General features: G+C 41.0%; 1 protein-coding gene across 6 annotated transcripts; it reads right to left on the bottom strand.

The window, feature by feature from the left end:
- Positions 1 to 648: 648 nt before the first annotated feature.
- Positions 649 to 14,248, bottom strand: LOC105043636 (uncharacterized). 6 transcript variants are annotated; one of them, XM_010921258.4, is made up of 6 exons: positions 13,853 to 14,243; positions 13,712 to 13,771; positions 13,517 to 13,626; positions 2,521 to 2,589; positions 1,052 to 1,103; positions 649 to 974 (listed from the first exon to the last, which is right to left on the bottom strand). In XM_010921258.4, the coding sequence occupies exons 1-6, from the start codon at positions 14,165 to 14,167 to the stop codon at positions 867 to 869; spliced, it is 714 nt and encodes a 237-aa protein (XP_010919560.1). In that variant the 5' UTR covers positions 14,168 to 14,243; the 3' UTR covers positions 649 to 866. The 6 variants fall into 6 exon arrangements, with proteins under 6 accessions (XP_010919560.1, XP_010919559.1, XP_010919563.1 ...); XM_010921257.4 differs by having other exon boundaries at positions 13,517 to 13,629; positions 13,853 to 14,239; XM_010921261.4 differs by lacking the exon at positions 2,521 to 2,589 and having other exon boundaries at positions 13,853 to 14,245.
- Positions 14,249 to 15,857: the final 1,609 nt, after the last annotated feature.

Below are 15,857 nucleotides of genomic sequence, written 5' to 3'. Positions count from 1 at the left end.
ATTGATTTCTTGGTTAAACTTGACATCGAAATCCTACTATGTTTCTACAAATATGTTTTAAGGCAATTTAGATGCCTAGAGATTTCCATCAAATTATTTTCAACGGACAACCGTCGATTGATGCTCTTGCATAGGGTGGGAAGTTTATTTTGATGAGATGGGATTCTCTGTGGTATTTTTTGTTGCATATGGTTAGATGCCGAACAGCTATCCAAACTGTCTAAATATTTTTAAAATTTATATATATTTTTTTATTTAATTTTTTTTTGACATGCCTACATAAGCATACTAGCATTTTACGGTAGCATTTTACGATATTTTTTAAGTACCACAAAGAAACTGGGCCCTATCAAAATCTCCTAACCATTAAAAAAATATCCTAGTGTGATCAACTAAACACCAAAAGTCAAGCTTGTGTGATAGGCTATTTCTAATCATCTGTTTTAAAATGTTCTTAGTTTCACGCAGATGTCTGATGCTTTTTTTAGTTGATTATCAGAGACTACAGGGAGGGTTTTTTTCTTTCCTACGCAGATCTGCTATGGAGAGTGATCGCTACCTTGTTTTTCTGTGTGAAACTTAAATACGAATCCGATGGATTGGAGAAAGGACTTTTGCTCACATTATATACTAGATAATCCATCGACGAAAAAAAAAATATTGATAGGCATTGCCATTTTTCAAGTAAGAGGATACAATTTGCAGGCATATTATAAGGTCAAGCCTCAAATTTATTTGATGAACTAATCACCAGATGTTTACAGTAACCTTCCACAACCTAGAACCTATGTCGGCAATGGAAGTGTCTATTCCTTTTTTTTTTTTTTTGTCACTTGCTCACCATAGAAAGTGCTTTCTGTTAAAACTCAATCTTGACAGGAACCCTTTCGAAGCATTTCTTGTAATTCCAACTGCTTAGGAACAACTAGTTCAGCTCCACACCCTGACATTGAGAAATATCTCTCAAGTACCATCTGCAAAAAGGCGATATAAAGCAGTGAACAAAGTGCAACACTAAAGAAATAATAAATTATAAATACATTATGCGTACCATGGCCGAATAGGCATCAATTTTCCCTTGGCGAGCAGATCTCGTTAGGCCCCTGAAAGAGAAAATTTGTGAATTTCCACTTTGAGAACAGTCCAGAGCGGCATCTTCCATTTATATCATCTGATATTGTTATTGTGGCTTAGACAACCGTGATGAAAACATAAACTACTTCATACACAACTAACTGCGCTTACCACAGCAGCATCATGATCAGGATGCGTTTAACATCACATAAAGAAACAAAAACTAGTATCCCTGTCAAACAAATGATTGGTTACGTCCTCTTTCATGAATCCTCTAAATAGTGATAAATGTGACATATTTTCATAGTACTGTTAACAGGATGAATTTTCTACATTTAATAAGACAAATGAACGGAACTAAGAAGTCAGTGAATTCTGTAGATGGAAGGTGTTGATGAAGCATCAGAACCTAATAACAGTGGAGCGAACATATATGATTCCAACACCATGTTCTAGAATAGAAAAGGATCTCCACCATCAGAAAGGTTTGCAGAGCAAATAAATACAAAATGATTAGAGTTTAATGGACTGCATGTTGGGAATACAGCATCGATTGTAGGTGGCGGTGATTTGGGGTGAGAGGATGAGGTGTTATCACACAAAAAAGGAATGAAAAAGGAAAAGAAATTATTAGCAAGATGCTAAAAGGACCTCATATTTTGATTATAAAATTAATGATCTAGAATGAGGTTTGATGATGAATAAATACAAAAGCTAGTAACTTTGTTGAGAACGACAGCAACTGTTTCCAAAAGCATGAATAGAATGGACATGTTAAGAGAGAAACTCTCATATCGGGCATAAATCATGGGCATCTATTCAAGTTGTGTGTTGAAATACTATGTGAGAAACTCACATGGTACTGTTTACAGGATGAATTGCTTAAATTTGATAAGGTAAATGCACGGCAGGTAACAGTTAGCCAATTCTTTAGATGGAAGATGCTGACAAAGCATCAGACCATAATAACAGTGAAGCAAACAAGTTTCAGGGTTCCAAAACTATGTTCTAGAATAGGAAAGGACCTCCACCACCAGAAAGTTTGCAGACCAAATAAATTTAAATGGCTGTAGACACTTGGGAATAGGGCACTAATTATAGGTGGCAGTGATTTGTCATACAAAGAATGTGCGGGCAAGTTTATTTAGTAGAAGACAAGAAAATCCAAATTAAGTTGTTTCCATAACCTTATTCACCACCATCAAGTCTGGTCCTCACTGATTGTGGTGCGATGATGAGTTGATGTCACACAAAAAAGGGATGAAGAAAAGAAAAAAAAATTATTTGCAGGATGCTAAAAGACCTCATATTTTGATCGTAAAATCAATGATCTAGTTTGAGTTTGATGATGAATGAATGAAGAAAAAGCTAGTAGTTTTGTGGAGAAAGACAGCAAAATGTTTCCATAAACATGAATACAAAGAATATGTTAAGAGAGGGACTCACACATCAATCATAAAATCAAGGGCATCTATTGAAGTTCCATGCTCGTCCTGCAAGTAGACTCTCCAACCCCTGCACCGCATAATCTGGAAATTAATACTCTATCTCATGCAAGTACAGGATTATTCAAGAACACTGAGTACACAACAAATTTTTTTTTCCTTTTTTTGAGCAAATACAATAGAGTTGCTTAAAAGCAGCTAGTAAGTCATATAATATTTGAGTTATCTGCAATGGAAGCTGTTGGAACAATTCAACCAACCTCCGATTCCGACTCTAAATCGACCTCATAGACACAAAATGCCGACTAACAATCAGTTGGCCGACCTACAGTCGGCTATCCTCAGCCATCGACCGACTTAGCCACGACAACTCGGCTAATCTTAGACCAATATCCATCGGCATATCAGAGTTACCGACCGATGCTCATTCGGATCTCCATGACTACTACCGATATACGATCATTATTACCGACATACAATCGGCTTACCTGAAACTACCAACGCAGGAAGCGCGTAATGGTCAGAACATGATCCGTGGCGGGTATAACTATCCACCCCACGATCACATGATGCCGGAACGTACGGGACCCACGTGTCTAACCATTACAGACGGTTACCAACTACTCATCTATAAAAGAAGGTAAATGAACAACATTTGGTAAGGCAATTCTGGACTGATACTCTGCCATTTTGAATATTCTACCTGCTATTCACCACTCCCCATTGACTTAAGCATCGGAGGGTTTCCGCCGGACACAATTTCGATCAGTGTGGACATCTTTTGCAGATGCTCCTCTCTGACGACGGGCGCAACAGGAGATTGGCGCGCCAAAAAGGAGGACGGGATACGAGCAACCATGGCTAAGACCAAAGCTTAGCATTCAACGGGATCCGCGAGGCAATCTTTCCGCCAGGAAGATATTCCTCCTCCTCCCCTATTGGCAGAGCCCAGCTCTTCGCGTCTTGTAGTCACTACGGATGCACAAATTGCTGCCTTGATGCAGCAAATGAAGGTGTTAACGGAGGCAGTTTACAGTCTCTAACAACAACAAACACAACAGCAGCAGCGACCGTCGGTGGAGGAGCCGGTGGCTCATTTAGTGCTGTCTAGACATAGTTGTCGTCCTCCATGGCATTCACCCTCTTCATCTTCAGAACAACAGCCGTCTCGGCATTCTCACCGAGTCGAGCAACCACGTTCTCGGCATTCTCGTCACACCGTCCATCCTTCGCAGTGATCTCCTTCTCCTTCCCATGTACATAGTATCAAGAAGGAGAAAAGGCCGCGTGAACCTTCTCCTTTTTCATCCTCAAATTTTTCGAGGGACTTTACCCTCAGATTATCTCAGCAACGGCGGCTCGATGACTACGAGCGCAAATTCAAAGAGATCGACCGCCAACTTGCCTGACTTCAGATGGAAGGTCGGAATTCTTCCAGCGACTATGACTTCCACATTGCCCAACCTCTCTCTCAGTGCATCCTAGACGAATCGATTCCATCTCGGCTTAAGATGCTGCAGATAGAGCTATATGATGGCTCCACCGATCCAATTGATCACCTAAAAGCTACAAGGCTCTCATGATGATCCAGAGGGCAACCGACGTCCTCCTATGCATTGACTTCCCGATGACTATTCGGAAGGCTGCTCGAGTCTGGTACTCTGGACTGCAGTCAGGGAGAATAAACTTTTTTGAGCAGTTCGAACTTCTTTCGTGGCCCATTTCAGCACCAGCCGAAAGATGCCGCAGACCTCAGACAGTCTCTTCTCCATAAAGCAAGGTGAGACAGAGACGTTGAGAGATTTTGTGGCTCGCTTCAATGCGGCCATAATTGAGGTCAGGGACCTCAATGAAGATATGACCATATCGGCTATGAAGAGGGGTCTGAGGAAATCCAGATTTCTCCTCCGGATCTATACTGAACTTTTGGAGCACGCATACAAGTATATCCGCACGGATGAGGATGCTTCTGACCGGCATCAAATAGAAGAAAAAAGTCAAAAAAAGAAGTAGAAAAAAAGTGAAACCCCGACCGAACCAAATTGGTCAATTTGCCAATAAGCGAGCTTCACCTCGACGACGGAGTCCAAAGCCAAACAACTATGGCAGGTATGACTCCTATACTCCTCTTTCTGCTCTCCATGTGCAGATCTTGATGGAGATCGAAGGAGAAGAGTATCTTCGACACCCTCCATCGATGAAAATGCCACTGAGGAGCCGTGATAGGAAGAAGTACTGTCGGTTTCATCGTGATCACAGTCACGATATCGAATAGTGCATTCAATTCAGGAACGAGATAGAGGTCCTGATTCGACGTGGTTATCTCAAAAAATTTTGAGGAGATTGCCCGACTCAACCTCCTACCGACCAACAGTCTCAGTCACAATCTGAGAAAATGATCAACAATCGACCAACGACGGGAGTAATTAATATGATCTCTGGGCGACCGAAGGACCGAAGTGCAACTTTCGAAGAAGAGTCGACGAAGAAACGACGACTTGATAATGTAATTTTTTTTTCAGAAGATGATATCCGGGGAATACAAACTTTCCATGATGATGCTGTCGTTGTCTCAACGATGATGGCAAATTATGATGTAAAAAAAATTTTAGTTGATAATGAAAACTCAACTGATGTTCTTTTTTACTCGATTTTCTTCCAAATACGATTACCGACTGATCGACTCAGAAGAATCTCAACGTCATTAGTCGGTTTTACTGGAGATGCAATTACCGTGGAAGGAGAAATTACTCTCCCGCTAACTGTGGGAACAGATCCACAACAAAGTACTACTCTCCTGACATTTACAGTCGTCCAAGTTCCATCGGCTTATAATGCCATACTTGGACGATCTGAACTTAATGCTCTGAGAGCAGTAGTTTCAACATATCATTTACTGATCCGATTTTTAACAAAAAATGAAATCAGAAAAATACGTGGAGATCAACAACTTGCTCGACGTTGCTTCCTGATCTCTACAAAGAATAATTGATCTGAAGACTCTTTGTCCGTTGATAAATTAGACCAAAGAGAAAATGAAGAAAGGAATGAATCAGCCGAGCAACTGATTTCCATCCCGCTAAAAGAAGAAGATCCTGAGAAGACTGTTCAAATTGGATCGCAGTTGTTTAATCCGGAGTGACAACAACTGGTAAATCGACTAAGAGCAAACGTCGATATTTTTACTTGGTTGGCAACGGATATACCAAGAATTCCTCCAGAAGTAATAATCCACTGGCTGAATATTGATCCTAAAGTTAGACCGGTGAGACAAAAGAAAAGATCTTTTGCTCCTGAAAGATAGAAGGTCATCGACGAAGAGATCGACAAGCTCCTCGTAGCTGGCTTCATTAGAGAAGCTAATTATCCCGATTGGCTCGTCAATGTAGTGATGGTAAGAAAAACCAATGATAAATGGAGAATCTGCATTGACTATACAAATCTAAATGAAGCTTGTTCGAAGGATAGTTTTCTTTTGCCAAAGATTGACTAAGTAGTTGATGCAACTTCGGAACACCGACTCTTAAGCTTAATGAATACCTTTGTGGGCTATAATCAGATTCGGATGGCACCCAAAAATGAGGAACACACTGCCTTTATAACCGACAAAGGCATCTATTGTTACAAAATAATGCCGTTCGGTTTAAAAAATACTGGAGCAACTTATCAACGGCTAGTCAACAAAATATTCAAAGCATAAATTGGCCAAAATATGAAAGTCTACATGAATGATATGTTGGTGAAAAGCTCTCAAACTTCTGATCATGTTCGGAGTTTGGAGGAAGCCTTCGGCACACTTCGACGACATCAAATGAAACTGAATCCGACTAAGTGTGCATTCAGAGTAATTTTTGAAATTTTTTTTTGATTTCTTGTGTCACAACGAGGAATTGAAGCCAATTCTGAGAAAATAAAGGCTATCATCAATATGAAGCTTCAAAAAGAGATACAACAACTTAATGGAAGGATCATCGCACTAAGTCAATTTATCTTAAGGTCGGCGGAAAGATGTTTACCCTTCTTCAAGATCCTGAGACAAGCAAAAGACTTCTCATAGTCGGACGAGTACCGACAATCCTTTTTCGAAGATCTAAAAAGATATCTGGCATCTCCACCACTACTTACAAAATCGAAGGTGGGAGAAATTTTGTATCTCTATTTGGCGACTTTGACGGAGGCAGTTAGTTCAGTACTCGTCCAGGAGGATGAAAACCGAATTCAACGATTTATTTACTACACTAGCAAAGTGCTTCATAATGCCGAAATAAGATATTCAACGGCGGAGAAGATGATCTACGCTTTAATCATATTATCACAGCGGCTTCATCTATACTTCCAAGCACACCCTATTGTTGTCTTGATGGATTAGCCATTGAAGGCGATTTTATACCGACCTGATACTTCAGGTCAAATGGCAAAGTGAGGAATGAAACTCAGCGAGTTTGATATTCAATATCATCCACGTCCATCGATGAAGGCACAAGATTTGGCCGATTTCGTCGCCGAGTGTACCATACCTGACAATAATCCTGAGGATGAATCCAACAATAAAATAAAGCAAGTTGAAACTCTCGAGCCCGACTTAAAATAGGTGTGGGTGCTACATATTAATGGAGCATCCAACGCATAAGGCAGTGGAGTCGTTCTCATCCTCACCAATTCCGAAGGGATTGTAATTAAATATGCCTTTTGATTTAATTTTAAAGCTTCAAATAATCAAGTCGAGTACGAAGCTTTCCTAGCCGACTTGAAAATTGCCAAAGAACTTGACATAGAGAACCTAAAAGTTTTCACCGACTCAGTTGATTAGCGGACAAGTCAAGGGCGAGTTTGAAGCTCGAGACCTCGTTATGATGAAGTATCTTCAGAAAGTGAAAGATCTTACATCAACTTTAAAATATTTTGAGATCTCTTATATTTCAAGAACGGAGAATGCTCGAGCTGATGCACTTTCTCGACTTGCAACTACTTCATTCAACTTGCTGGATCGGATGTTCATCGAATGTCTCGAACAGCCGAGTATTGACAAAGTCGAAGAAGTGCTACAAGTCAATGACGAGCCAAGCTGGATGGACTTGATTGTCCAGTACTGACTGATGGAACTCTACCTGCGATCTTTCAAAAGCCAAATGACTAAGATGGATGACCTCACAATATATTTTAATAAATGGATAATTCTATAAAAGGTCATTCTCTCTTTCCTTACTGAAGTGTTTGAGACCAGCGGATGCTGACTATGCACTCCAAGAAGTTCACCAAAGAATTTATGAAAATCACTTGGGGGGCAAATCTTTGACTTATAAAGTCTTACGACAAGAATATTATTGACCCACCATGAAAAAAGATGCAGTTGGACTTGTCCGAAGATGTGAACCATGCCAAAAGTATGCTAATATACAACATCAACCGGCCAGTCAGCTGATATTAATTGTTGCACCATGATCCTTCGCACAATGGGGAATCGATATAGTCGATCCTTTCCCTCCGGTATCTGGTCAGAGAAAGTTCATTGTAGTTGCTATCGATTACTTCACCAAGTGGGTAGAAATTGAACCTTTGGCATAGATCACTGAAAGTAAGATGAAAGACTTCGTTCAGAAGTCAATTATATGCAGATTCGGTCTACCACACACCATCATCATCGACAATGGTCGACAATTCGACAATCAGAACTTTAAAGAGTTCTGTACGAAATTTCATATTATGCACAAACTCACATCAGTCGATCATCCACAATCTAACGATGAGGTGGAGGTAACCAACCAAACAATTCTATATGATCTCAAGATCAGATTGAATGAAGCTAAAGGCCTCTGGGTGAAAGAACTGTATCCAATCTTATGGGCATATCGGACAACTCGTATACCGACGGAAGAATCGCCGTTCAACCTAACCTATGGAACAGAGCCAATGATTCCACTTGAGATCAGATTGCCATCAGCAAGAATGAAACAATATAATGAGCCAAGCAATTCAGAATGTCGAAGAGCCGATCTAGACTTACTTCCAAAAGTCCGACAGCAAGCTCAAGTTCGGATGGCAGTATATCGACAAAGAGTAGCCCGATATTATAATGCAAAAGTTAAGCTGAAGTTCTTTCGTATAGGAGATTTGGTCCTAAGAAAAGCAGAAGTTTTAAAACTTCTGGACTAGAAAAAATTATCTCCAAATTGGGAAGGACCCCACAGAATAACCAAAACACTTCGACCGGATGCATATCGACTAGAAACTCTTGATGGAACAATTATTCTTCGGACTTAGAATACTGATAATTTGAAGATATATTATCAATAAAGTTGTTCACATATACAATGTTCAGAATGAAACATTGGAATTCAGAATCGTGAAAGCTTCAGTCAACTACATCTACAAAATGACATTAGGCCGATAAATAATCGATTAATTTTTACCGATCACATCTCGATTTTTCACTGTAAAAACTGACATACCGACAATATTTCAATTTTTCTATTGTAAAAACTGACTCCAGTCGATTGACTATTTATGCCGATTTAGTTTTAACTAAGCAGAATATCATGCCGATTCAACCCCGATCGAATCGAAAATACACCGACTTGACTACGATCAGTCGAAGGATATTCGACTTACCACTATCTATCAAATATCTAAACATATCGATTTGATTACGGTCAGTCAAAAGATATTCGACTTATCACCATTTATCTAAATGCCTAAAAGGCGTATAAGGTATGTCAACTGACACTCGACTAATGGACAAATGCTACTATAATTATTATTGAACATCTGATTCACAAATGGATAATCGATTGTCCGACTATGATTCCACAATATTGAAAGTACAAATATGAAAAGAGAGTTTGTACATAGAAAATTTTTCTTTTCATTCATTAAAGAGAAGGCTACAAAATTGGACCCAAGGTCCAATTACAAAATTTGTCTGATTACAAAAAGGAGAAAGAAAAATGTTACACCGATCATCAGTCCGTTTCTTCATCATCTTGCTCCGATATAGTCTCGATAGTTGGAGCAGATCCTGATGCAGTTGGTGCATCTCCTTCAGTCGGTGCGGTACCCTCTTCAGCAGCCTCGTCTCCCGAACTAGGAAGAGCGACGCTGCTCAAGTCTAAGTGCGGAAATAATTTTCTGACCACATCTCGACCGTCCTCGTATCCGACACAGTAAGAAGTGAATCTGCCGTCGAGAATCTTCTCCTTGAATTCTTCCGAATCCTTGAAGTTCTCGATAGCCAGACTCAGGGCGCCTTTCGCCGACTCAGCTTCAACCTTCGCAGAGGCCAATTCTCTCCATGGTGGCCCGATGCCTTCTGCGTTCCGCTTTCAGCTCCTCAATACATCCATCCCTCTCTCTTCGGAGCCGACTGATGGAGTGCTTCTTGCTCCTAATCCGAGATTCGACAGATATGATATTCTGATGAGCCGACTCAAGCTTGGCTCTAGAGCACTGTAGGTCGGCTGTCATACGGGAGATCTCTTCCTGAAGCTTCTTCTCCCGTTCAATTGCCGTCTGGAGTTGTTCGACCGCAGCAGTCTTTTCGACGTTGGCGGCCGCCACCTTATCCATCCATGATCGACGAAAGTCGATAATTTTTTGGTATCCGCTCTCTAAAGCATGCATATCGTGCGCCCAATAAAAAAAGAAAAACAAGTCAGATCAAAAAAAAAAGAGAAGAAATGTCGGAAAGTTATCCCAAGTATCATCGGATAAAAGGAAAAAAACATCTCGGACATCGTCCAATTCTTCCTGTTCTCCTTATCAGTCGGGAGAAGAGCAGCTTCGATGAGTCGTCTAGCCAATAATAGATTGGCCAGAGCCAACTCACCGAAGCCAACCCACCGACGGGGATTTGGATGTCGAAGAAGGTGGGAAGACCTGCGAACGACCCATCGTCGGCAGAGGTTGCCGGCGCCTTCCTCCGATCTCCAGTCGGCGGTCGGCGCTTAAGACCGCCATGAAGTCATTGCTTGACTGCGCCCAAGACCGCTCCGCTGGGGGAACAACTAGCGCAGCAGCAGATTGTTCGGGTTCGGTCGGATTGCTGATTCGGTCCGAACCCCCACTGATGGAGCCGCTGATGGTTCTGCCGTGGCCCCTTCGTCTCTCACCGTTCTGACTCCAACGGACGGTGCATCAGTTGGAGGAAGCATTGTCAGGGCCGACAACGCTAGGACTGGCTCGGGAGCTACCTCGACGAAATGTCGGATTTCCTTGCCGGTACCAACGGGATGTCAACCTGACTCTTTTTCGACGGTCGGGAAGATCCAGCGTCAGTCGCTGCCCTCTTTTGGCAGCATGCAGGCAGATGTCGACGGTCGAAACTCATGCCCTCATCTGCATAGCTGCAATCAAAAAAAGATCAGTACAGAATTTAAGAAACAAATAAAAAAAAAGTAAAGTGACCGACTATGTTATACCTAAAGAAGTTACCGAACTAAGTCTGATATCATTGAGAGCTTGTTCGGTCATCAGGTTTCGCTGCAGTAGAACTTCCATATCTTTCAGTCGGAGGAAGTCTTCCCAATCAACAGAATCCACCCGACTATTCTCGTTAGGGCCGGTTCTCAAATCGCTCCAACACGAAGGAAAGCCCCAAAGAGATGAAGAAGAAACAAAGAAAAATTCGTTCTTCCATCCATGAATGAATGATGAAAAATCGAAGATAAAAGAAGGATCTTTTCTCGAATTGAAAAATCACCAACCATTGGCCTTAGAGTGAGGATGGAGAACAAAGAAAGCCCGAAATAAAGGACGAAGATCAGTTGGGATAAGATGACATAACAAAGCAAAACTAATAATCATCCGGATAGAATTCGGAGCCAGCTGAGCAGGACAAAGACCGCAATAGTCAAGAAGATTTCGGACGAACTTTGAAATCAGAAATCAAAGATCGGCCTGAAGGTCCTCGACATAGAACGCAACCTGATCCGGAGGAGAAGAGTTCACTCGACCATTCGGACCAGAAGCGGAAAGCTGATATTGCTTCAGGATATAGTACTGTTCCCGGAGCCATTCAATATTGGGCCCAGATAAGGAAGAGATTTTCGTCTCCAGACCTGAAGGAAAATCATCGGCTGGATTCTCCGACCGACTATCTCGAGAAGATGAAGCCTTCTTACGTGCCATTGAAAATAAGAACCAAAAGAAAAAAAAAACCTTAAGAGAAGGAAAGGAAAACTCGATCTGGAGCTAAAGATGATGCAAGGAAGAAGAAAACTCGGAACGCTCCTAACACAGGGGCAGAACCTTCTGTCGCAGGGAAGAGTGATGAATGCAGAAGTAAAAAATCCAAATGAAATGACTTTATATATTTATGACCCCTCAACGATCCAGATGAAGTCACTCAAATCAGGATCTCTTCAGATGTCGACACGTGGCTACATCAAGACCAACTATTGATCGAACGGTTCGATGCACCTACTCCCAGATCATGCCACCTCACCATTATCTACGTGAATAACACCGAGCCATGACATCCAGACACATGGTCAAAATCTACTAGTCAGAATCAAATCGTCCGGATTTTCCGGATGTCAAATTATTTTTCCGAAACGACATCTCAATAATGATCTCACAGTTATCGAAATGACAAAATAGCTGGAAACTTCTCATATTTCAAAAATCATTAATGCCTACCGTCGAATCGAGGCTTGAGACAACACGTGACAAACTTCCTTCGTCCAACATGACAGATCACGTGACAACATGCATGTCCGACTATTTTGAACTTGGGAGTGAGGGGCAACTGTTGGGACAATTCAACCGACCCCCGATTCTGACTTTAAATCGACCTCATGGATACAAAATGCTGACTAACAATCAGTTGGTCAACCTACAGTTGGCTATCCTCAGCCATCGACCGACTTAGCCATGATAATTCAGCTAATCTTAGACCAATGATCATTGGCATATCAGAGTTATCGATCGATGCTCATTCGGATCTCCACAACTACTACCGACATACGATCATTATCACCGACATACAGTCGACTTATTTGAAACTGCCAGCGCAGGAAGTGCGTAATGACCAGAACATGATTAGTGGCGGGTATAACTACCCACCTCACGATCATATAATGCCGGAACGTGCGGGACCCATGTGTGTAACCATTACAGATGGTTACCAACAAATCATCTATAAAAAAAGGTAAATGAACAGCATTTGGTAAGACAATTCTGGACTGATACTCTGCTACTTTGAATATTCTATCTACTGTTCACCACTCCTCATTGATTTAAGTATCAGAGAGTCCCTGTCGGACACAATCCGATCAGTGCGGACTTTTTTTGTAGGTGCTCTTCTCCGGCGATGGACGCAATAAGAGATTGGCCGCAACAAAAGCCTAGGTTAAACAAGAGAATGATGTATCGAGATAGGTGAAAGAAGCTAGTTCAAGAATAATTTTGACAAGTGCAATGCTTTAAGGCATTCATCATTGCAGCGAGGACATTCCCAGTCTAGGATAGCATTTGAGCAACACTGCATCAAAGTGTTGAATAACACGAACGATATCTTGTATGGCATAAATGATCTCTTTATACCATGAAGCATTGCACTTTGAAAAAGAAAAAACTCATCATTCTGATCTCTATCAAAAGTTAAAAACACATGCAAGTTCCTGTAATTAATGTTTTGAGTACAGAGAGAGAGGAAAAAAAAAAAAAAACATGTCAAAACTACGCTCCAAAGAACTCTAAAGAGAGCTAAGATCCTGCAAAACAATAGGCTAACAGGGATGAGTGATTGAAGATATGATCAATAAAAAGGTCCCAAGTTCCGTCAAGAACTCTGTTTGGACCACATTTAAAGGCATCAGGGTTGCTCGGCATCACACATTTAGTCTTTTTTCTTCATTTCGTTGTTTCTTCTTATGAATGGTTTATGGATATCCATCGTTTTACCACTCGAAAAGAAACGGAAAGAAAATAATCATGGATAGAAAAAAGAAAAGGATATGAAAGTACGAATGCGTAAAAAAATTAACCATCACATCATTCACCTCTCTGCAGCTCGAACTGCAAGCCTTCCTGCCATGCTCCGGACCTTGTTTGACTGCGGTGTTTCCTTCCCATCACGGGACTTCGGAAGCCCGATTATAAATTCGTCGACCTCCTAGCCAAAACCATCAACAGAGAGGGAAGAAATCAGTACCAATTGCGAAACCTTTTCTTTTTTTTTTTTAATGAATTTGGACCTTCTGTTCGGCAATTTCAAGAAGGCGAAGCTCAAGCTTCTGGCCCCGCAGCTCCAATACCTAATTCAATCCAAATCAAACCCTAAAATTGGAGGGATAAAGCAAGAAGAAAGATCAAAACGAGGATTTGAGAGTGAGTACGGTGAGGGGGCGAGGGAAGAAGCCTTTGCTGAGGGCGAGGCCGGTGCGAGAAGCACCGAGGTCGACGCCGAGGCTGAAGCCGCCGGACCAGCTCGGGTCGCTCTTCCGGCGTCGCGCATTCGGCAGCAGCTCTGCTTCCAGTTCCGCCGCGGCTGCCTTTTGGGAGGAGGAGGAGCACGACGGCGGTGTCCAAACCCTAGCCCTAATCTTTCGAGCGGAAGAGAGCCGAGACTCTGTGCACGATAAGCTTATAGTTGGGCGGAGGAGGGGCGAAGGTGGAGGTCTTGCGAGCGTCCATGAGAGCCGATGTTGCATTTGCCGCCGGTAGTTGGGATAAGATACCGCAAGAGCCTAATGACACTAGTTTTGCCTTCCATCTGTGTACAGAAAAGACTAAAAGAGAGCGTGTTATTATGTTAAAAGGCTAACTAATGCTGATACATTGGTGCCACCCAGGGTTATTCGGATGGTGCCACTCATTCTGTCATTCACTATTTTGAATCTCTGTTTAGGGCAGTGGCAAGAGGACGAGGGCCCAACTCTGGCTGGAGTAGACCATTAAAGAGTGAGGATCCAAATCCGGAAAAAGTTATTATTGTGCTGATAATTATGTGAATCACAATTTTGAGTTATACCACGTTTAGCACTAACTAACCTCTTCTTAAGCTTAGGCTTTTTTAGGTTTATTTTTTATGGACATCCGATTTTCTTGAAACCCATGCATTTTATGTCCAAGAGGAGGTTCTGGTTGCGGTATATTGTGACCTAAATTGATTATCTCAACCAGGTGGTGGGAAATTTCTACATTATAAAATTCTTATTTCTCATTAAAAAGTGATTTTTTTGTATTACAGGTAGCACCATACGAATTTTAGTTTCGTAGCTTTTGCTTGTATCTCTTGCCGAAGATTTTTATCTTTTGAATTTTTTTTAATCCTTGTTTTCTCAAATCTAAGCAGTTTAAGCTAATTATTCAAACTGATTGACCATCCGATATAGCAGGGAGAAATTGGTATGATTTATAGGACTTATGTGATATAGAGGGTCGGGTTTATTTCTTCATTTTTTTTCTCATATTTCTTAAATTAAATGAGATTAGTTATAATGTTTTTGTATTGCTATTTTTAATACTTTCTAATGTATGAGGCTGAGATTATGAGATACTATAGTATGGAGTCACCGGGCTAAGCAGGATTAATGAGAGACCCAGACATTCTACTTTGTATAACAAAAATATGAAACAAGATATTCTTGGATAAACATGGTATTATATGAAGATATTCTTGAAAAAATTTGCAACCAAAAACAAAGCTCTCACTAATGTGATTAAGATATTGATGTCTTTATACGGTTTAAAATTTTGATCACTCAACAAGATAGAAAAGGCATGGTTTCAGCTTGATAGATTTTTCAATTAGCTTTGAGCAATGCCTTGATAGAAGATAAGTAATATAAGACCTTCCATGCGACATAATAAAGATTCAATGTCAGGATCCTCATCGCAATGAAGTGGGAGCAACCACTGAGAAGCTATTTATTTGCAAGCTTCCAGGAAATCAAGAACCACCCCTTTGAACTGCTGTAATGTTTCCACTTATTATGAGATTCTCTTACTCGACGTTCTTGTATCTGTACTTGTGTGCTCATTCATTAACTCAATGGATCTGGTTGGGCCACTACCTCCCCATTTTCTCCCACCCCCCACCCCCACCTTTGAATGGATTAGCGTTAGAGCTGCTTTAGAAGCAAAATTATATTTTGCAACTGATTTCATCTAAGCCTATTCAATGTCTATACTAGAACATAGTTACTATTTCAATATCATTTATTGCCATTGAAAAACTTCTCTCTTTTTTGGGAGGGGTTGGGGGGGGTGGGTGTTGGGGAGGAGTGGGTTGTAAAATATCAAAAAAAAGAAAAATCCAGAAAAATTGCTGTTCATTATCTTAATAACTTGAGTTGCTTACTGACTTGGGATTTAATATTTATGCTATTCATCTAAACA

Source organism: Elaeis guineensis, chromosome 4 (assembly GCF_000442705.2).
Source record: "Elaeis guineensis isolate ETL-2024a chromosome 4, EG11, whole genome shotgun sequence".
Taxonomy (NCBI): Eukaryota; Viridiplantae; Streptophyta; class Magnoliopsida; order Arecales; family Arecaceae; genus Elaeis; species Elaeis guineensis.
This window is presented reverse-complemented; position numbering and strand designations above follow the sequence as displayed.